Genomic DNA, 25,077 nt, shown 5'->3' on the forward strand with positions numbered 1-25,077 from the left:
TGGAGTTCGCAACTGATTTTGATAGCTGAAAATATGCTGAGTCTACACGTGTAACTGAATGTTTAGCCTTTTAAGGAGGTACTCTACATCTTCATAATGGCTGACTTCCATTTAAGGAGGTACTCTACATCTTCATAATGGCTGACTTCCATTTAAAACATAGATGAAAAATCAACATCAGCAATATTAGTCTATTCTTTTTGGATTTAAATACCCCGCTGAGTAGCTCAGTAGGTTAGCACATCGACTGCTGAACTGTAGATCACAGGTCCGAGTCCAGTAGGAGTTTTAAAATTATAGCAGATTACCTTCTAATAAAACTGCATATCTTGACAAAATAAAATAATAAATTAGGAAATTTTCAAAATATATTGTTATACATATCCTCCATTTTTCATCTACGTCAAATTCTTCAGGTGCAACATTCCTCTTTATGATTCACTTTCAAGTCACTCCGACAGAAAGGACAGAAACTGTGAATTCTATACGTCGTCAGGTACATGAGTACATATGTACCAGAAAATGTGATAACTTGCAGTTTTTTTTAAATTTTATTATAAGTTTTAAATTACATAAAACTTTCCATAGCATGTAACATTGTCACTGGCCCTGATTAAATCCGACACAGTAAACTTTCAGCAACTGCCCGATCGCGACATGCATGTAAACCGACTCATTGTGGCATAACCTCATCCGGTCTAATGTGAGATATTTTATGCTTTGAGAGGCGGATCAAGCAACCCCCCCCCCCCCATGTGAAAATGTATTTTAAAATGAAACAAAATCTTCAAATACTTGACTTGATTTCTCACATGATACATGCACCGCTGTTTTACGCCATGATTTCAATATACGTATCATGCATATGCAGATTTTTACCACAGTGTTTTTGTGTACAAGTAGAGATTGACCATGCCTTGTTTAACATCGAGGGAAAAAACATCGCTCAAACAAAGGCATCTTATGGTGTCTGGATTTTCATTTTCATGGCGGACCTACAACTCAACAGTGTTGTGATGCGAATAAAAAAGCAGTGTTGTCATAGAGGGGTGTGTCCGTCGCAAGATAGGAAATACAATATTTCTAAGTATTTCTTTCAGTGCGCCCTGTCAATCAAGTAGAAGTGAATTATTTCTCCTCATAGAAGAGTGGTATACATCTGCGTCATGCTTAAACTGGTAAACAAAATGGTTACACGCTGATTTTGACTGCGGGTTACTCCGTTTACCCGATCAATAGATAGGGCTCACGGTGGGTGTGACCGGTCGACAGGGAATTCCTCTCAGACACCTGCTCCCACCTGTGTGATATCTGTGTGCCCTGGTACCTGGCCTCTGGTGTGCCCTGGGACCTGGCCTCTGGTGTGCCCTGGGACCTGGCCTTTGGTGTGCCCGGGGGTCTGGTCTCTGGTGTGCCCGGGGGGTCTGGTTTTGGTGTGTTCGGGGGTCTGGTCTCTGGTGTGTCCGGGAGCCTGTCCTCTGGTGTGCCCGGGGGTCTGTGTTTATCCTTCTCCTTAATTTCACATTCTTTATGAGATTTAAGAGATTGAACACTGATCTTCAGTTTTTTATATGAAATCTTTGACAATAAGTATGTATAACAACATTCCACTGCCTCCTCGTGATTCTCTGGGAGCCAATCTGTGTTTTACAACTAACCAATTATAACTGAAGGCGTTTCTAGAGCCTTTATATCGGATAACCGCTCACTGGCTCATCAATCTGTGAGAGCCAAGCCGACAGACAAGAAGCAATCACTGCAAGGTAAGACTTCCACTTTTGTCATTTCTGCATTATTTAATTTAAAAACTATGATGATTCTCCTTAATCCGCTTAATCAATAAATCATAAAATGTATTCCAATTATTACACAAATATTGTGGACGGATGTTGCGAGAGCTCGCTGATAGTTTGAAATTGTTTACCATAGTAACAGGGGTTTTATTTGAAACAGAAAATGTGGAGTTTATCTTCTGTGTTGCAGTAAGTGCTCGCCAATGCAGGGCGCGGAATCTTAATGAAAAACTTTCCTAAGATCACCTGGCATAACTATGAATAAAAATACAGAAATTTTATTTTGTCTACACACATGTGAGGTGTATATTTGAATTTTGAATTTTGTCACAGACACACGTGTGGGTACAGACACAGCCCATCCCCATTAATCTCCGGTGGACCGAACTTTAATTTTTGTAAGACACATTAACGAAGTATTTCATACGAAAAATCCGTATAATTAAAATCGCGTCAAGAGATATCTCGTCAATATACTAGAGATGTGTTTATGAATCCGCATCAGATAAGGAGGTACGCTACACCAGGGAAATTTGATGTAGATGAAAAGTTGAGGATATGTACAACAATATTTTGAATTTGAAAATTTTCAAATTTACTTTATTTTGTCAAAAAATACAGTTTTATTAGAAGGTAATCTGGAAAAAAAAATAAAACCCCTGCAGAACTCGAACCTGCGACCGACAGTTCAGCAGTCGGTATTCTAACCTACTGAGCTACTCGCCTAGGTATTTAAATGGAAAAGGAAAAGTCCAATATTGCTGATATCGATTTTTTCATCCATGTTTTTAAAGGAAGTCAGCCATTATGACGATGTAAAGTACTACCTTAAAGATGTTTCGTGTTAGAGATGTGTTTATAAATCAGTATTATATGGGGATGTTTCGTGTGTTACACAAACATAACACGCCTCGGCGATGTTTATCTGTTACTAAAGACTCCGGCGTCCAACAGCCCTGGGAGGGTAGGGGGTCCAGCGCCTACAGTACCCGTGGTTAGAGTCCGGCGCCTACAGTACCCGTGGCTAGGGAGTCCGGCGCCTACAGTACCCTTGATTAGGGAGTCCGGCGCCTACAGTATCTGTGGTTAGAGTCCGGCGTCTATAGTACTCGTGGCTAGGGAGTCCGACGCCTACAGTACCTATGGTTAGGGAGCCCGGTGCCTGCAGTACCCGTGGTTAGAGATTCCGGCGCCTACAGTATCCGTGGCTAGGGAGTCCGGCGCCTGCAGTATCCGTGATTAGGGAGTCCGGTACCTACAGTATCCGTGGTTAGGGAGTCCGGCGCCTACAGTACCCGTGGCTAAAGAGTCCGACGCCTACGGTACCCGAGGTTATAGGTCCGACGCTTACATTACCCGTGAGTAGGAAGTCTGGTGCCAACAGTACCTGCGGTTAGGGGGTCCGGTGCCCACAATTTTTAGGGGATCTGGTGCCCACAGTACCCGTGGTATATCTGTACAATGTTAGCTCTCGACGACACAGTAGTTTAAGTAGAGGAATTTATTATACCTTGATGTCCATGTGACTCCAATCAGTCAACAGATCTACCAGTCTTAAATCAATATAAAGAGGAACTTTAAGTTACTTTAACAAACGTTCAGAAATGACATTGAATTGTAAATGTGTTAATGAATAGGCAGTCGTTGTGTTTTATATCTGTGACAACCAACTGTCATAGTTCGCCAGGTAAAGCTACTTCATATGACCCAATTTACCAATGGCACGCGCCTCTAAACCAAGAACTTTGTTACGCGTAACGTCTCAGTAAAATACAATATGCGATTGTGATTGTGCCTCACGTGTTGTGTTTGGCTTCATAGAGACACGAGGAACTGTTTTCTTTAAAACAATTAATCCCGTGTTCTCCTCAAACGTCAAGAGTCAATGTTAATCAGAGGTATCCTTTCTTTACCTCGTATTGGTACTTGTCATGATGCACGTGCCTTCTGAATACGGACTTCGAGATCAGCATTCATATCCACAAACATTACAGACAAACGGATAGATTACAGACAAACGGATAGACCGGTGTTCATATCCACAAACATTACAGACAAACGGATAGATTACAGACAAACGGATAGACCGGTGTTCATATCCACAAACATTACAGACAAACGGATAGACCGGTGTTCATATCCACAAACATTACAGACAAACGGATAGACAGGTGTTCATATCCGGAAACATTACAGACAAACGGATAGATTACTGACAAACAGATAGATTACAGACAAACGGATAGACCGGTGTTCATATCCACAAACATTACAGACAAACGGATAGACCGGTGTTCATATCCACAAACATTACAGACAAACGGATAGACCGGTGTTCATATCCACAAACATTACAGACAAACGGATAGACCGGTGTTCATATCCGGAAACATTACAGACAAACGGATAGATTACTGACAAACAGATAGATTACAGACAAACGGATAGACCGGTGTTCATATCCACAAACATTACAGACAAACGGATAGACCGGTGTTCATATCCGGAAACATTACAGACAAACGGATAGATTACTGACAAACAGATAGATTACAGACAAACAGATAGACCGGTGTTCATATCGGAAACATTACAGACAGACGTTGAAATATGGGCTTGTGACTTGATCCCTAAGTATATATTTACCACCGTAAATTTCAACATTTATGCAACAGATACGAATTAGCAAGATTGGTTATTGTGATATTGAACAAGGACACATGACATTTGAAAAGCAAAGACTGCTATATGAAAGCATCCACGATATTTCGATATCTGACAAGCGAGGAACGGTTGACACCAATCTGACAAAATTAGATCATGTGACCTCGATGTTTTACCATAGTTGACCCGGTGACCTGTTGACTTCAAATGAATAGGGGTCATTCTCTGCTGTGTAGAACCCATAGCGTAAGCTCAGATTGTATTTTCATCATATTTCTAAAAAAAAGTTGTCAATATTATCCTCGGTACGTTTTCGTTTAAATGGTAATAAAATACTAATATTAGTTCCCCAAACACCAATCTGTACACAATCCTCTGTTTAAAGTCAATGTGTGATAAATTGAAGATACCAGATGATTTCTCGCCACAATCCTATGTCTAGTCGTACTAGGCAGGGCACCCATTGTCATATCTTCAACCAGAAAACTTTTTAATGGGGAAAATATTACCGAGTGTTTCCAAAACATAAACTCTTGATCATTAAGTTTTACAGATAAAAATAAACGCCTCTTGTCTCACAGTTTTGGGTGATACAGATAAAGAAAAATAAACGCCTCTTGTCTCACAGTTTTGGGTGATACAGATAAAGAAAAATAAAACACGTCTTGACTTACAGTGTGTTCACGATGTGCTCACTATAATCGCAATGTACATTCTGAATAATTCCGATTAAGATTACACACTGAAGTGAGTGAAAGTATTCACTCTCACGTGACATGACGTCACTCCGTCGAAGTGGTTACAAGACACACTTTTGTCGATTTCAGGATCTTCTAATTTTCATTTAATTCTCGGGTCGTCACTCTATAATACTTAGTGAAACATTCCGGGCTCTGGTAGCTGACTGCTAGGAACACTTTGATCGTGGTGAAGTTTCGTATAATTAAGCACGCTGGGAAGGCATTCCGACAACCCTAGACATCCCGGTAAAGTTGTAAGGTACTCATGTTAATTCTTATCACTGAGGATATCACCAAAACCACCACTTTAATTACTATAGCTTTCGTTGATACGGGTTTCATTTTACAGTTTGTTGAATATATTCCCTGGTCGGTTGTTTCGTACAATACACATGCCGAATACGCATGTTCCGAGTACCCCAAGAGTTATTTCCCTTTGTCGAACTCTTCGGTAATTTATGACGTAAAATATGATGAGAGTGGGTACATTTGCTAATTACTATCGTTGCATTATTTCTTAAAAGATGATATCCAGAGTTTCTGAGACCATCCTATCTCAGGGGAAAGGCAACTTTAGTGAGTTTATGAGTATTGGATAACAAAATGGCTCAAACAAATACTGTTAATTGCCATCTTTCTTTGATAAAAGCGTCACTCATGTAGAAGAGGAAACGAATAATGAGTTAGTAGCCAATTTGATGATCTTATTCAAACAGATTATGCTTGATATGGCCAGTGATTGATATAAACAAAAGTTACACTTTTATTACATTAATCGTACGTAATCGTTATGTACAATGCCAGTCTACGATATAATGTATACATTGTGTACCCACCATACGTCATAAAATGCGAAAGAGTTCGACATAGGGAAATAATTTTTGTGTAACTCAGAACTTGCGTATTGGAAACTCACATGCCGACCAAATAATGTTTTAGAAATAACAACAGATAGCATGTGATGGGAATGGGAAATAAAGTTTAGTCGGGTGGGGTGTACACGAGTATGAGAAGCTGGGCCTGGGCGGTGAAAGCTAAAGAAACTGGATCCCCATATAAATCCCTATTCACTGATAGATAAAGGTTGATGTATCTCAGACTTTGGGTTGAATCAAATAAAATCAATACAACAGCGTCGATACAAGATAAGAAAACCACGAAACCAAATTGATGCACATATCGTACTTCTTAGGATACATGCATATTGTACTTCTTATAGGATACATACATATTGTACTTCTTATAGGATACATACATATTGTACTTCTTATAGGATACATACATATTGTACTTCTTATGATCCCTTTGTGATGTACGTATCTTTTTTGTGTGATGTACGTAGCCTTTGCGTTTGATGTACGTAGCTGTTACGTGTGATGTATATGATGTACGTAGTCTTTATGTGTGATATACGTAGCGTTACGTGTGATGTACGTATCTTTTTGTGTGATGTGCGTAACCTTTACTTGTGATATACGTAACCTTTACGTGTGATGTACGTAGCTGTTACGTGTGATGTACGTATCCTTTACGTGTGATGTACGTATCCTTTACGTGTGATGTACGTATTCTTTACGTGTGATGTACGTATCCTTTACGTGATGTACGTATCCTTTACGTGTGATGTACGTAGCCGTTACGTGTGATGTACATAGCCTTTACGGGTGATATACGTAGCTTTTATGTGTAATGTGCATATCTACTGCACGACTCGAACAAGGCACACATTGTTAGTACGGGTATCTGTTCGTATATAATATGTTTTACAGCGTGACCGTGTTTGAGGGCGAAGCAAACAAATTTTGGCATTGGTATCTATATCCAAAACAGAACAAAGACAACCCGAAGTTAGCACGAGGACGGGAACTGTATCAAAGCATCCTAATTTTGGATATTTGATCCGCCTACATATTGAACGCGGGAAATATAACGCAATTGATGTAAACAGTACATTGTGACGTCATATTCAGCGTCGTTATTTAGGAAATTTACAAACAAAGCGTTTGAACCACAACAACAAACATGGCGTTAATCGTGAAGTGATTATATATGATTAAGATAATAAGATTTACATGCTTTTACGAATTTTATGTAACATCTCAGAACGACGTGAACTAGGGTAGACGAGATTCAAAATGGAGAAATACATTTCCACGCGATAGTATTCGAATCGACGCCATTAGTACCAAAATTTTCAAGTTCCATAGGTATGGTATAGTTTTTCATTTTTTCCTATATTTTCCTTTTAAACATGTATATACGTGTTACCTATAGGGAGAGCTCCGCTCTTACGGCCCTTCGGGATAAGATAATAAGATTTACATGCTTTTACGAATTTTATGTAACATCTCAGAACGACGTGAACTAGGGTAGACGAGATTCGGGCCGTGAGAGGGCTTCGCCCTCTATGATGGGTTTGATCATCATAACAATTAATACATTTTACAGATTCTGACTCATTTGAAATCCATTAATGCGATGGTGTGCTAAGATGACCTTTTCTTAACACCTAAAAGTTTTACCTACAGAATTTCTTAGACAAAATCCATTGTCATGTAAAATTTCAATTGTTAAAGTTAGAAAACAAAACACCCATTTTCGGTTTAGACAGGCACGTGGTATTTTAATGAAAGAAACGAACAATTTTAGGACACTTGCATCACGTGAATATTTAAGAACACTTGAGTCACTCACGTGACCTATTGCTATTTTTTCCCGTGCGTCGTCGTATGTAGCCATACATCGTAAACATCTGAACATGTTCCGAATTCTCAGGAAGGACCTGGACAGTATCATTGGTTTTCGGAGTATACAGTCATGAATTTCATATAACCATTGCCCTCATGGGACCTTTGGGGTGGGGCAACAATCACATAAAATAGTGATGCAAAAATCTGCTTTACTATTGATCATAAAAATGGGGTGAGGAAAAAACGTCTGTCACTTTCATGAAAGTCATAGTCCTAGGTCAAGGTTCAGTCCAACAAACGTGGCTATCTTTGGACAATATATAGTGAAAAAAAGATAAAATGATTGGTTTATTTTTAAATTCAACTTAACTCCTAAACATCTAACACAGACGAAGGTCGTCCAAGAAGTTTGTGAACAGTAGCGTTTTTATCGGTTTGACTGGGTTTAGATTTATATACTATTTACCAAAATATTTGTTAGGAAATTCGAAATTAAAATGAGTTGGTTTTGAATGTTTTCACATAAGGTATTCAATGCACAACGAAAGGATAAAGAACAATTTTGAATGATTTAAATCGACATAAATGTTTATTGTAAAATAATGATGAAAGTGAATAGGATCAGAAACTGATAATTTTGCACTTGATACTTCTTGGAGAGTTATATGCCCTTGGTAAAAATAAGAAATATCAAATTTTCTAAAATTATATACGGTAAATGATTCATTTTATTTCATATTTTCATAAAGAGAAAGTGTATATAATTTTTCATCTAGAGATTTGCATGAAAATATAATTTCTTTTAAAAATAGCTTAATAACACATAATCTTCCCATAGACTTCAATGTAAAATTATAGGCGAAATAAATCATTCAGTAATTAAAATTCTGGAAATACCTATGATGGATAATTTTATTTGATGAACCCTTCCAATTGAGGCCATGATTACAAAAAAGCTCACCACCTATTTACTAGATATGAAATATGATCATTATAGATTGAATACCTTAAATTAGATTTTTAAATGTGCCATGAAAGATTATCGATGGCACGTGCGGCCCAGGAGAAAACAGTTACAAACTTTGTAATTGAGTATTTGCAATCATTTTTTTTTTAAAAACTAGATATAATTTAATTGTGATGAAATAAAAACGCATATATTAGAGGGCGAAGCCCTCTCACGGCCCGAAGGGCCGTGAGAGCGGAGCTCTCCCTATAGGTAACACGTATATACATGTTTAAAAGGAAAATATAGGAAAATAATGAAAAATTAAACCATACCTATGGAACTTGAAAAATTTGGTACCAATGGCGTCGATTCGAATATTAGCGCGTGGACATGTATTCCTCCATTTTGAATCTCGTCTACCCTAGTTCACGTCGTTCTGAGATGTTATACATAAAATCCGTAAAAGCATGTAAATCTTATTTTCTTAATCATATATAATCACTCCACGATTAACGCCATGTTTTTTGTTGTGGTTCGAACGCTTTGTTTGTAAATTTGCTAAATAACGACGCTGAATATGACGTCACAATGTACTGTTTACATCAATTGCGTTATATTTCCCGCGTTCAATATATAGGTGGATCAAATGTCCAAAAATTAGGATGCTTTGATATAGCTCCGTCCGCGTGCTAACTTCGGGTTGTTTTTGTTCTGTTTTGGATATAGACTAATGTCAAAACTTTTTTGCTTCGCCCTCAAACACGGTCACGCCGTAAAACATATTATTGGAAATAGACATTAACGGCAAACTGACTACTCAACTTTATGACAAACGGGATGATTTCAGCTTCTCCAACGCCAACTTCCCATATTTATGTAGCAATATTCCATTATCACTTGCATATGGTGTTTATATCTCTCAATTGATTCGATACGCAAGAGCTTGTTCTGCGTATGATTGAAATGAAAGGGAATAATCGAAATACCCCAGAGTAGTTTATTTACAAGTGACATAAGCAGTTTCTGCAATAGTGTGTTTACGAGATGTAAAGTGTAAAACAACTACTGTGTAATGAACATACGAATTCCCGTATTTATGATGTTGTAATGAGAGACAGGCGCCTTATAGTGGGTTAGTAAATCTTCGGTTTTCAGTATCATCACTGAGGCTCTGTGACGAAGTATCTGTGCTGATAACAGTATTATGCTTTGCTCTGATTGGAGTATATACTGTATATCAGGGTCTATATTATACTGTTATTCCACACAAGTACATGTCGTCATTATAAAGAGAAAATAGCATGTGTCCACGGACGTTTTGGACGGTCCCTGTATAATAGATTTATAGACCCCTCTATCAAGACTTAAATGTATGACCTCTTGACCTTATCTCAGATCCCCTGGTGGACGGGGCTACATGTATGCTCCATTATGTAGATCACATAATAAAAATGCATTAATCTGTTTATTTTTTAATGTTCTCCCTTACTTTTGAACATTTGGCACATAACATTTTATATTGTTATAAGGGGCTTGAATATGAATTATTATAACGAGCTTAAATTCTTGATTCTATATGAATAATTCATTACGTGAAATTACACGCGCAGGTTTTAAATGTTCATTTACACTTGACCATCGAGTAAAACCAGGATGTAAAGTTATTTTGGATGTGACTCATTATGTTTGTCTGTCTGTCAGATACCCTGTCATTCTTCATCGTATCGAAGCCATAATTTTCTAAGGGAAAGACATTTTAGGATCATATGAATAACTAAGGTTAATCAAAAGACGATGCACCACGTCACAGAACCAAGGTTAAGGTCACCATTAAAAATGGAAAAGATGTCTATAAACTAGGAGATGCAGTGTTAACAGGGGATGCTTACTCCCCCTGGTCACCTGATCTCACGTCTGGTGTTTCTAGTGTCCGTGTTTGCCACACTGTCAACTTTGTTTATAACAATGCTCTCATTAGGCGATTTCAAATGACACAAAATTTGTCCATGGCCAGAAAATGTGGTGTAAATGTAAACTACTAGATCCTTAAATGGCTAACGTTTAAAAGGGCATGGACACGGTTGAGCTGAAAATTTCATTTTCTCGATTTTCATTGTTTACAATGCTTAACTAAAGTATTTTCAATGGTCAGCCGAAATTTGAATATCAGTTTTTGAGTTACAAGTGAGATACAACACTTACAATTCTTTGTTATGTAAACAAGGCTCGTGTCATGTTTTTGTTTACATATGGATTATTTGATAGAAAATAGTATGTTTAAAACAAAATGATCTGTGCCAAACACTAGAATTAACTTGTAAATTGAAAAATCTGCTTTAAAGGAACATTTACTAGACTATTTAACCTATGTAAACAAAAACATGGCACGCGCCTTGTTTACATAACAAAGAATTGTGAGCTCTATATCTCCCATATACCTCGACAACTGACATTCAAATTTTTGCTGACCATATCATTAGAACTTTCTAAACATTGAAAATGGAAAAAAATAAAATTTGAAAATTTTAAGCTCAAATCGTGTCCATGCTCCCTTAACGTCATATGTAATAAAAGTAAGTGAGCAGTGTTTGTTTATCAGGCAGTAACTTCGTAAAATAAAGACATTAGAAAGTAAGTGAGCAGTGTTTGTTTATCAGGCAGTTACTCCGTAAAATAAAGGCATTAGGAAGTTAAGTGAGCAGTGTTTGTTTATCAGGAAGTTACTCCGTAAAATAAAGGCATTAGGAAGTTAAGTGAGCAGTGTTTGTTTATCAGGCAGTTACTCCGTAAAATAAAGACATTAGGAAGTTAAGTGGTTGATTCTGACCAGGAAATATGTCTTATCCCTAAACTGTTTACGGAACCCTCCGATTTCGATCACAGGAAATCAAAAACGCGCCTCAATATCACCGACTTTTGAGTTCTTTGTTGCGATACTGAGATGATCAGGAAAGCCCCTTGAGCAGCATCTTGTACAAGTATTTCAGAGAGCAGAATTAATACACAACGATTTTCCGCCTATTTTATAAAGATACAATCTGAAGCTAAATACACGTAGTCGTTAATCTACTGATTAGTGGCGCCAATCATAAATACAAGTTATCATTATATCTCCACTGTGCCATTGAAAGAAGTCAGGAATTTCAGGGATCGTTGACTTGCAATCTATTTTCGTAAACCTGGGGTCTGTTCCAGAGTCATTGTATCCCCAAGTACATCTGCATGGTATCATCCACAGCCTCGAATGAAAATAAAATAAGGATGGGGTCGGTGTCAACTCTCTCTCTCTCTCTCTCTCTCTCTCTCTCTCTCTCTCCGTCTCTCTCCGTCTCTCTCTCTCTCTCTCTCTCTCTCTCTCTCCACACAAACACACCTTTCATATGTTAATGCCATCGACTAGATCTTAAATCCATAGGCTGCTTTATTCATTATATGATAAACGTGCAATACTAGAATTCATCTTAATTCGATACCGACCCACAAACTGACGCAGACATCCATAATTAATTGGTGGAACCAGTAAAATGAATTTATAATGATATATTTATCATGTCATAAAGATATGTGATAATATTTCTCCAAAAAAACAAAACCAAAACAAACAGTTTGTTGACAAGGTAAATTCGTCATTTTGTTTATGTACTTTGCAGATCTTCCCGTACTGTTTACAGTTAATTATCTTTTTGACGTAGGCCGTCTATTTTTGTGAATGAGAATTAAATTGAATCGTGTTACCATCAGACCATGATGACGTAGATTAACATTTTCATGAATGAATTGAAATATATAAATATTAATGGCGTACCTTTCATAAATGAAGATTTGTTGTAACCTACAGTGATGGAAATCCGGTTTTCGAATTATGAGGTAGACTTTTACATTATTTGAATACGGTCTGGCTGGTTGTGAATTGTCTAACGTCCAGTTCGAGAATTTTTCATTCATATGGAGACGTCACCAATGCCCAAGAAGGGCTACAAAATTTAGGCTTATGGTCGGCGCTTACTGCCTTTGAGCTAGGAGGGGCCTTTATCGTGCCACATCTGCTGTGACTTGGGCCTAGGTTTTTGTGGTCTCATCGACCGCCCCATCTAATCACCTCTTACGACAAGCAAGGGGTTACTGAGGACCTATTCTGATATTGCCTTTGAGCAGGGATCTTTATCGTGCCAAACGTGCTGTGACACGTGACCTCGGTTTTTTGCGGTTTCATCCGAAGGACCGCCCTATTATTCACCCCTTACGACAAGCAAGGGGTACTGAGGATCTACTCTAAGCAGGATTCCCGCGGAAAATGGTCCATTTCTAAATAAGCAAAATTCATGCACAACGTAGAGGGTCAATATAAACTTAGCTTTATACAGAAAACGATGCTATTATCGCAGCTAAGCGAAAGGCTTTAGCCCAGAATCATGGCTTAGGTTTCCAGAGGATATTATGTCCTTTTAATCAGATTTTGATATAATAATTAATAATGATTTTTTTCCTCATTATCTCGTCTTTATAAGAATTGTTGGATGTCACATTTAATAGAAACGAAGAACATCTTCAGTATCAACATGCTTCAGGAAGAATAAAATTTCTTAAGATTGAATGTCTTTGGTTTAAGGTCGTGTCTATTTGGGACAAACGGTAGGAACGAAACAGCAACCTTGTATAAACATTTGGTGGACCTAAAGTCATATTACAAATTAATAACATTTGCATAAGGACTTAGTCAATATGATAAAGATTCAATCTTTTGAACTAGCGATTATATTTCTGTAAGACCGTGGAGACTATGAGTATCGTTTTGAAAACGTAAGTGAAAGTTCCCGTTGTTAGTAAGCTTCGTAATAATCAAAACAGTATACCATTCTGCATCTTATATAATCACAACTTTGTGAATGTAGCGTCCATGTGCACCCTCATCCTCGGAAAGCTTACTCTTTAGAACTAGACCCCCACCCCACCCCACCAAGGAAATAATAGCATTTTACAATAAACCGCTTCCATCCAATTTTTTAAATCTTATTTGGGCTTCGACAAGAAGCTCATTTAACAAAAGATATTGTTATTTGCTGCGGGAAATATGCATATCAGTCCCTGTACAGTGTATATGCATTATCAAATTGCAAATGGACTACGATTTTATTGCTCCGTTTACCTGAGGAAGATATAGAACTCATGACGGGTGTGACAGATCGACAGAGGATGCTTATTCCTGCTAAACACCTGGCCTCCACCTTTGGTGTGTCTAGAGGTTCATGTATGCCCTTCTTTCAATGTGGTGTTCATTATAGGATATTTATGAGATTGATCATTGTTCGTTATCGTCATTATAGGATATTTATGAGATTTATCATTGTTGGTTATCGTCATTATAGGATATTTATGAGATTGATCATTGTTCGTTATCGTCATTATAGGATATTTATGAGATTTATCATTGTTCGTTATCGTCATTATAGGATATTTATGAGATTGATCATTGTTCGTTATCGTCATTATAGGATATTTATGAGATTGATCATTGTTCGTTATCGTCATTATAGGATATTTATGAGATTTATCATTGTTCGTTATCGTCATTATAGGATATTTATGAGATTGATCATTGTTCGTTATCGTCATTATAGGATATTTATGAGATTGATCATTGTTCGTTATCGTCATTATAGGATATTTATGAGATTGATCATTGTTCGTTATCGTCATTATAGGATATTTATGAGATTTATCATTGTTCGTTATCGTCATTATAGGATATTTATGAGATTTATCATTGTTCGTTATCGTCATTATAGGATATTTATGAGATTGATCATTGTTGGTTATCGTCATTATAGGATATTTATGAGATTGATCATTGTTGGTTATCGTCATTATAGGATATTTATGAGATTGATCATTGTTCGTTATCGTCATTATAGGATATTTATGAGATTGATCATTGTTCGTTATCGTCATTATAGGATATTTATGAGATTTATCATTGTTCGTTATCGTCATTATAGGATATTTATGAGATTGATCATTGTTGGTTATCGTCATTATAGGATATTTATGAGATTGATCATTGTTCGTTATCGTCATTATAGGATATTTATGAGATTGATCATTGTTCGTTATCGTCATTATAGGATATTTATGAGATTTATCATTGTTCGTTATCGTCATTATAGGATATTTATGAGATTTATCATTGTTCGTTATCGTCATTATAGGATATTTATGAGATTGATCATTGTTCGTTATCGTCATTATAGGATATTTATGAGATTGATCATTGTTGGTTATCGTCATTATAGGATATTTATGAGATTGATCATTGTTCGTTATCGTCATTATAGGATATTTATGAGATTGATCATTGTTCGTTATCGTCATTATAGGATATTTATGAGATTGATCATTGTTCGTTATCGTCATTATAGGATATTTATGAGATTGATCATTGTTCGTTATCGTCATTATAGGATATTTATGAGATTGATCATTGTTCGTTATCGTCATTATAGGATATTTATGAGATTGATCATTGTTCGTTATCGTCATTATAGGATATTTATGAGATTGATCATTGTTCGTTATCGTCATTATAGGATATTTATGAGATTGATCATTGTTCGTTATCGTCATTATAGGATATTTATGAGATTGATCATTGTTCGTTATCGTCATTATAGGATATTTATGAGATTGATCATTGTTCGTTATCGTCATTATAGGATATTTATGAGATTGATCATTGTTCGTTATCGTCATTATAGGATATTTATGAGATTGATCATTGTTCGTTATCGTCATTATAGGATATTTATGAGATTGATCATTGTTCGTTATCGTCATTATAGGATATTTATGAGATTGATCATTGTTCGTTATCGTCATTATAGGATATTTATGAGATTGATCATTGTTCGTTATCGTCATTATAGGATATTTATGAGATTGATCATTGTTGGTTATCGTCATTATAGGATATTTATGAGATTGATCATTGTTGGTTATCGTCATTATAGGATATTTATGAGATTGATCATTGTTCGTTATCGTCATTATAGGATATTTATGAGATTGATCATTGTTCGTTATCGTCATTATAGGATATTTATGAGATTGATCATTGTTCGTTATCGTCATTATAGGATATTTATGAGATTGATCATTGTTCGTTATCGTCATTATAGGATATTTATGAGATTGATCATTGTTCGTTATCGTCATTATAGGATATTTATGAGATTGATCATTGTTCGTTATCGTCATTATAGGATATTTATGAGATTGATCATTGTTGGTTATCGTCATTATAGGATATTTATGAGATTGATCATTGTTGGTTATCGTCATTATAGGATATTTATGAGATTGATCATTGTTCGTTATCGTCATTATAGGATATTTATGAGATTGATCATTGTTCGTTATCGTCATTATAGGATATTTATGAGATTGATCATTGTTCGTTATCGTCATTATAGGATATTTATGAGATTGATCATTGTTCGTTATCGTCATTATAGGATATTTATGAGATTGATCATTGTTCGTTATCGTCATTATAGGATATTTATGAGATTGATCATTGTTCGTTATCGTCATTATAGGATATTTATGAGATTGATCATTGTTCGTTATCGTCATTATAGGATATTTATGAGATTGATCATTGTTCGTTATCGTCATTATAGGATATTTATGAGATTGATCATTGTTCGTTATCGTCATTATAGGATATTTATGAGATTGATCATTGTTCGTTATCGTCATTATAGGATATTTATGAGATTGATCATTGTTCGTTATCGTCATTATAGGATATTTATGAGATTGATCATTGTTGGTTATCGTCATTATAGGATATTTATGAGATTGATCATTGTTCGTTATCGTCATTATAGGATATTTATGAGATTGATCATTGTTCGTTATCGTCATTATAGGATATTTATGAGATTGATCATTGTTCGTTATCGTCATTATAGGATATTTATGAGATTTATCATTGTTCGTTATCGTCATTATAGGATATTTATGAGATTTATCATTGTTCGTTATCGTCATTATAGGATATTTATGAGATTTATCATTGTTGGTTATCGTCATTATAGGATATTTATGAGATTGATCATTGTTGGTTATCGTCATTATAGGATATTTATGAGATTGATCATTGTTGGTTATCGTCATTATAGGATATTTATGAGATTGATCATTGTTCGTTATCGTCATTATAGGATATTTATGAGATTTATCATTGTTCGTTATCGTCATTATAGGATATTTATGAGATTTATCATTGTTCGTTATCGTCATTATAGGATATTTATGAGATTTATCATTGTTCGTTATCGTCATTATAGGATATTTATGAGATTTATCATTGTTCGTTATCGTCATTATAGGATATTTATGAGATTGATCATTGTTCGTTATCGTCATTATAGGATATTTATGAGATTTATCATTGTTCGTTATCGTCATTATAGGATATTTATGAGATTTATCATTGTTGGTTATCGTCATTATAGGATATTTATGAGATTGATCATTGTTGGTTATCGTCATTATAGGATATTTATGAGATTGATCATTGTTCGTTATCGTCATTATAGGATATTTATGAGATTTATCATTGTTCGTTATCGTCATTATAGGATATTTATGAGATTTATCATTGTTCGTTATCGTCATTATAGGATATTTATGAGATTTATCATTGTTCGTTATCGTCATTATAGGATATTTATGAGATTGATCATTGTTCGTTATCGTCATTATAGGATATTTATGAGATTGATCATTGTTCGTTATCGTCATTATAGGATATTTATGAGATTGATCATTGTTCGTTATCGTCATTATAGGATATTTATGAGATTGATCATTGTTCGTTATCGTCATTATAGGATATTTATGAGATTGATCATTGTTCGTTATCGTCATTATAGGATATTTATGAGATTGATCATTGTTCGTTATCGTCATTATAGGATATTTATGAGATTGATCATTGTTCGTTATCGTCATTATAGGATATTTATGAGATTGATCATTGTTCGTTATCGTCATTATAGGATATTTATGAGATTGATCATTGTTCGTTATCGTCATTATAGGATATTTATGAGATTGATCATTGTTCGTTATCGTCATTATAGGATATTTATGAGATTGATCATTGTTCGTTATCGTCATTATAGGATATTTATGAGATTGATCATTGTTGGTTATCGTCATTATAGGATATTTATGAGATTGATCATTGTTCGTTATCGTCATTATAGGATATTTATGAGATTGATCATTGTTCGTTATCGTCATTATAGGATATTTATGAGATTGATCATTGTTCGTTATCGTCATTATAGGATATTTATGAGATTGATCATTGTTCGTTATCGTCATTATAGGATATTTATGAGATTGATCATTGTTCGTTATCGTCATTATAGGATATTTATGAGATTGATCATTGTTCGTTATCGTCATTATAGGATATTTATGAGATTGATCATTGTTCGTTATCGTCATTATAGGATATTTATGAGATTGATCATTGTTCGTTATCGTCATTATAGGATATTTATGAGATTGATCATTGTTCGTTATCGTCATTATAGGATATTTATGAGATTGATCATTGTTCGTTATCGTCATTATAGGATATTTATGAGATTGATCATTGTTCGTTATCGTCATTATAGGATATTTATGAGATTGATCATTGTTCGTTATCGTCATTATAGGATATTTATGAGATTGATCATTGTTGGTTATCGTCATTATAGGATATTTATGAGATTGATCATTGTTCGTTATCGTCATTATAGGATATTTATGAGATTGATCATTGTTCGTTATCGTCATTATAGGATATTTATGAGATTGATCATTGTTCGTTATCGTCATTATAGGATATTTATGAGATTTATCATTGTTCGTTATCGTCATTATAGGATATTTATGAGATTTATCATTGTTCGTTATCGTCATTATAGGATATTTATGAGATTTATCATTGTTGGTTATCGTCATTATAGGATATTTATGAGATTGATCATTGTTGGTTATCGTCATTATAGGATATTTATGAGATTGATCATTGTTCGTTATCGTCATTATAGGATATTTATGAGATTGATCATTGTTCGTTATCGTCATTATAGGATATTTATGAGATTGATCATTGTTCGCTATCGTCATTATAGGATATTTATGAGATTTATCATTGTTCGTTATCGTCATTATAGGATATTTATGAGATTGATCATTGTTCGTTATCGTCATTATAGGATATTTATGAGATTGATCATTGTTCGTTATCGTCATTATAGGATATTTATGAGATTGATCATTGTTCGTTATCGTCATTATAGGATATTTATGAGATTTATCATTGTTGGTTATCGTCATTATAGGATATTTATGAGATTGATCATTGTTCGTTATCGTCATTATAGGATATTTATGAGATTTATCATTGTTCGTTATCGTCATTATAGGATATTTATGAGATTGATCATTGTTCGTTATCGTCATTATAGGATATTTATGAGATTTATCATTGTTCGTTATCGTCATTATAGGATATTTATGAGATTTATCATTGTTCGTTATCGTCATTATAGGATATTTATGAGATTTATCATTGTTCGTTATCGTCATTATAGGATATTTATGAGATTGATCATTGTTCGTTATCGTCATTATAGGATATTTATGAGATTTATCATTGTTGGTTATCGTCATTATAGGATATTTATGAGATTTATCATTGTTCGTTATCGTCATTATAGGATATTTATGAGATTTATCATTGTTCGTTATCGTCATTATAGGATATTTATGAGATTTATCATTGTTGGTTATCGTCATTATAGGATATTTATGAGATTTATCATTGTTGGTTATCGTCATTATAGGATATTTATGAGATTTATCATTGTTCGTTATCGTCATTATAGGATATTTATGAGATTTATCATTGTTCGTTATCGTCATTATAGGATATTTATGAGATTTATCATTGTTGGTTATCGTCATTATAGGATATTTATGAGATTTATCATTGTTCGTTATCGTCATTATAGGATATTTATGAGATTTATCATTGTTCGTTATCGTCATTATAGGATATTTATGAGATTTATCATTGTTCGTTATCGTCATTATAGGATATTTATGAGATTGATCATTGTTCGTTATCGTCATTATAGGATATTTATGAGATTTATCATTGTTCGTTATCGTCATTATAGGATATTTATGAGATTTATCATTGTTCGTTATCGTCATCTGTTTTATTTTTCAGATGACTAATGATTCCACACCAGACCCTCTGAGCCTACACCAGTATGAGGACAACCACGACATACATCTAAACTGGACTCTGTTCATGTACGACATTGAAACAGCACATGATGCTCACTCCACGGCGGTCGCTGTGTATGCCGTGGTGCTGTCTTTTGTATCCATTGTTCTGAATTCCGTCCTGTGTGTTGTGATATTCTTCACCAAGGAATTGCGATGTCGACCTCTGTACGCATGCGTGTTAAACTTTTGTATCATCAACTTATTAATGGGTGTCATCGTGAACCCCCTTGTGACGTACCATGAACTGAGTCCTGTGTGGGCGCTGGGAACGTTTGTTTGTGACACGTGGATTATAATGGATGTTCTCCTGCCCTTCACGTCTTTAATGACCCTGTTGTTACTCTCCATCGACCGCCTCATGTTTGTTCGCATGAACACCTTGTACAAATCTGCCAAATTCAGATTCCAAAGGGAAGTGTATGTAATATTACCATGGTTACTTGGTGTCGTCATTGTGTTGCCGATTTGGATTGGTGGATTTCAGAAGTCGCCCTTCCACGTGACAGGCATGTGTGTGTTTGGCTTGGTAGACGAAGCGTCTATATCGTCCCCCATCTTGGTGTATTTTCTACCAGCCCTGATTATAGTGTTGGTAATGGTGTGCACACATTTGTTTTCGTTTCGCGACAGTTCGCCCGAATACAGCCAGACCAGCACTCGATCCGCTGGAGCCGGTGTTCAGACTGGCTACTACGCATACGAATCTCATTTCTCCGTGGTGACGTTGTATTTCGTGAACGTGACGTTTTTGATTATGTGGGCGCCCTTCCACATAATGAGCCTACTGCTGGCTGTCTGTGTAGACTGCATGCCGCCCTACTCACTCATTCTGGGTTTTACCTACATGGGGGCCACTGCAAGTTCACTTATCTCGCTTCTCTGGTTAACGGACTACCATATTAGATATTCGTTAAAACATATACGTGAACGGTTCAGAAAGCAGACTTCTCCCCCATCCACCACTGTTACACTCACTCTGCTAGAAGCCTGATTCCATGGGAACTTTCTAGAAGCCTCATTCCATGGGGACCTTCTAGAAGCCTCATTCCATGGGAACCTTCTAGAAGCCTCATTCCATGGAGACCTTCTTATTCCAATTCAGTTGAGCCGATAGAACACAAGATTTGACATCATCAGCATTGAACATTCGTTTTTTACGTAACAACAGGAAGCTCTCAGACCGGGTGATTCTGGGAATTGTTTCATAGATATTGAGCGAGGAACGTGCTACTTAACAGAATACGGGGTATTACGACAATATTGTAGCGCCCTCTATGTATTATTCTGTAATACGTATTGTAAGTTAATATTTCTTAGGTCAATATCAATATTTTTTATCTCTTATTTCTTTAAGTCAATATCAATGTTACAGCAGTACTTACAAAATTATGGCGTTATTTAATACCTGTAGATCTCTGTGGCGTTATTTGATACCGGTAGATCTCTGCAGATTATGGCGTTATTTAATACCGGTAGATCACTGTGGCGTTATTTGATACCGGTAAATCTCTACAGATCGGTTATTTGATACCGGTAGATCTCCACAATATCTCCACTAATTATGTATCCACATCACAATCACGAGTCTGTGTGAAAATAGAAGAATTCCACATATCAAGCACATTCAAGCTGAACAGAGCCCTGAGCAGATCACTCATCCGGCGTCTGTTTGCCTAATGAAAACTTTTGAACCAATTTCACGCAAATTTAGCACATACACTGAATGACCTCAGTAAAAAATTAGATCAATCCAAGGTATATTTTGTATTGTGTTTTGAAAACGTCTATCGATATGACCCAGAGTCTACTTGTACAGATGGAAAGACAGACATTATCTATATGAAAGGTGAAGATAAAGAACATTGATCAATTTCACAACTCCTATAAAGCAACACAAAATGAAGAGTTGGGCAAACACGGACCCCTGGATATACCAGAGATGGGATCAGGTGCCAAGGAGAAGTAAGCATCCCTTGTCGACCGGTCACATCTGCCATGAGTCCTATATCATGATCAAGCAAACGGAGTAATCCGTAGTCAAAATATATATAGCGTACTAACGTTTCGTTTTGCTGGGGGCGTTGGGAGTTGGGGTTATACATATGATATCTGTGATTAATTGTGTTTAGATTTTACAGTATTTGCTATCTGTCAATGCTTTACACATTAAGATGTGGCTGTATTCATCATGTACTGGTGTATCATACGAAATTCCTCGTAATACGTCAACAATATTGTGTTCTTTTCAAGTGGTGAAAATAATTCTACAACGAAAAACGCCTTTGTGATAGTTAATGTCTAAAGAGAGGACATGTGCACGTGACTATCTGTGAGTACAAATGTACTGTGTGCTCAACGATTCCGGTCCGTCAGTAACAAGGTGACTGCCAAATAACGATATTTACACGTCTAATGAGTTGTTTTACCTTCGATACCTTTACCAATTGATATGGTAGCCATTTCCTCATGAATGTGAACGATATGCGTATGAATCTTAATAAATATAGTACGACTGTTTTAAAGGCTCAGAATATTCCGACAGAAATGAAAGTATGAAATGTGACTATAAAAAAAATTAATTTCATTTTTGAAATACATGAGGGTATAAGTAAGAGCGCTTCACGCCAGTATAAATTAAGTAAGAGCGCTTCACGCCAGTATAAATTAAGTAAGAGCGCTTCACGCCGGTATAATTTTCACTACGCGGATATAGTTCGGATCATTAAGTGTACTGGCATAGATAGCCGCAGTTCATACCCTCGGGTATTTTCGACAACGAAATTCATTTCTTAAATAATAGCTGTGTTTGAATGCATATATGTAGTCGAGTTTGTTAATGAAATATACATGTATGGTTTGTTTTTTTGTGAATTTGTGTTGTTTTGGAAATAAATTGTGCGGATTTAATTTTGTTTAATCCAGAGTTGAAACTGAAATTACTCCGTGCAATATTACTACTTATTATATACTTTCAATTTCATCTCTTCTTTTTTCTTTAAAAGTTTGAGGGCATATATCACACGATATATGCCCGGAAACTTTCCGGTCCGCAAACATTACGTCACAATCAAATTTCTACGCCGTTAATTTTCAAAAATTTCGTGTTTTTCATCTTTTACTCAGTTAAACCGATAAAGTTATTGCTAAAAATAAAATTATTGTTAGTTTCTAAATGAAATTGAAAGTATATAATAAAAAGGTTATAGATTTTGTATGGGAAATATGACGACCTCGTTTTTTGTCGTGAACGGACCTCGCAAGCTCGGTCCGTCTACGCGCCAAAAAACTCGGTCGTCATATTTTCCCATACAAAGTCTATAACCTATAATTACAAAGTAAGCCGACTGTTTACGTACTCCGGTACTTGATTCTTACACCGTGTCACACCAAGATCAAAATCGTTAGCTTTTTTTTTTTTTTTTTTTTTTTTAAAAACTCTTCAAAAGAAGCTGAATCGGGAAAACGATTGTTAAGAAAATAAAACTGCGTGTGTTTTCGTGGCAGGTAGTGTAGCTGCTATTTTATCGGTGTTTATTTTTAGCTGCCTTCTCACTTACAGGAAAGATCAGAGCACCTGTTATTACTGATGTTACTACACGCAGGTTACCGAGGTTTATAACTATCGCACTCTTCTAAGATATGGTTGAAAATCAGCGGGCGAGTGCTTGAATCATTATGGAATTCTGGGGGTTTTTTTAATAAAAAAAATTCTATTCTAATTTTCATTTTGGGGAGTGGGCGGGTGGCACTTGTGTGTTAATTAAATATCTAACGGATACTTTCTGTAAATAAGAAAATAATATTCAGCGATAGACGAAAGAAATTTCAATTAGTACTGCTTTGATACGTTGAGGTAAATAATTATTACGATATATAAAGAAGGAAAACCAGCAGTTTAAAGCTATCATCTCATATTTAAAGATATAGGATACCCCCCCCCCCCCCCCCCCCCAAAGTATAGAGGTTTATCAAAACAATTTGTAAATGTTTTAATATTGCTAAAAACCGATACTTTACCACAGAATTGTCCCATTTATTATGTTGTTTTTTTTTTAATTGGTTTGTTTGTATGCTTTTTTTTTTTTGGCATTAATCTTTACTTGAAAATCAAATTGGAAACCTTACCCTAACAATTAAATCCTGCAGATGGGTCTTTTTACTTCTGCATTTCATGTGTTTTAATGAGCAAGTTACATTCGTGTTTAATCAGATAACAGAAAAATCCACTTCATTTTGAGCACTGAAACGGGAAAACGTTTTAAAACTTGTGAAATGTTTTAAGAGATGAGAAAATCATGCGAAATTAATGTGATGGAACCAAGGATGTCAGATCAACAACATATTTTGAGTGTAATAAAGTACATCAATATCAAATAATTTGGCATATTTTTTACTGGAGGGGGGGGGGGGGGGGTATAGTCATTGGATAGGGATTTGCAGTCATGTCACTAAAAGTAGCACTTGTTCTGACATAAAGGTAAAATTATGTATATTTTACTCTTTCTATTTAAAAATTTTGACAGGTTATTGAAAATGGATTTTTAAAAATTGGCATAATTTGTAAAACAACTGGATATACACATTCATATTGTTTAGTGGAACTCCAATATTTTACTTCCGTCTAAGTGCACGAAGGTCACAAATTTGACACGATTCCAGATTTTGGTAAATTGCAGAAAATGATCACGTTTGTATCAACTAGTAGTCAACAAGTAACGCTTTGATTTATTCAAAATTACTTTTATCTGATAGCGAAAAACTATATGTATGATATATCAAAAATCTGTCTTTGGACTCTCGATTATAATGAATATATTAATATTTCAAGTTGAGCATTTTTTTCCTTCTTTTAGAGTTTCCATTCTGGTAGCCACCTAAAC

The 25,077-nt window shown here is 35.4% G+C and overlaps 1 protein-coding gene across 4 annotated transcripts; it reads left to right on the forward strand.

Moving 5' to 3' along the window:
• The first annotated feature begins 1,715 nt into the window (after window positions 1–1,715).
• On the forward strand, window positions 1,716–23,104 carry LOC125666544 (beta-2 adrenergic receptor-like). Of its 4 annotated transcripts, none has more exons than XM_048899691.2 (2): window positions 1,716–1,763; window positions 20,136–23,104. In XM_048899691.2, exon 2 carries the CDS (start codon window positions 20,136–20,138, stop codon window positions 21,186–21,188), a length of 1,053 nt encoding a protein of 350 aa, XP_048755648.2. In that variant the 5' UTR covers window positions 1,716–1,763; the 3' UTR covers window positions 21,189–23,104. The 4 variants fall into 4 exon arrangements, with proteins under 4 accessions (XP_048755648.2, XP_048755646.2, XP_048755647.2 ...); XM_048899689.2 differs by lacking the exon at window positions 1,716–1,763 and adding an exon at window positions 12,652–14,078; XM_048899690.2 differs by lacking the exon at window positions 1,716–1,763 and adding an exon at window positions 12,654–14,066.
• The last annotated feature ends 1,973 nt before the right edge of the window (window positions 23,105–25,077 follow it).

The sequence above is a fragment of the Ostrea edulis genome, chromosome 10 (assembly GCF_947568905.1).
Source record: "Ostrea edulis chromosome 10, xbOstEdul1.1, whole genome shotgun sequence".
NCBI lineage: Eukaryota > Metazoa > Mollusca > Bivalvia > Ostreida > Ostreidae > Ostrea > Ostrea edulis.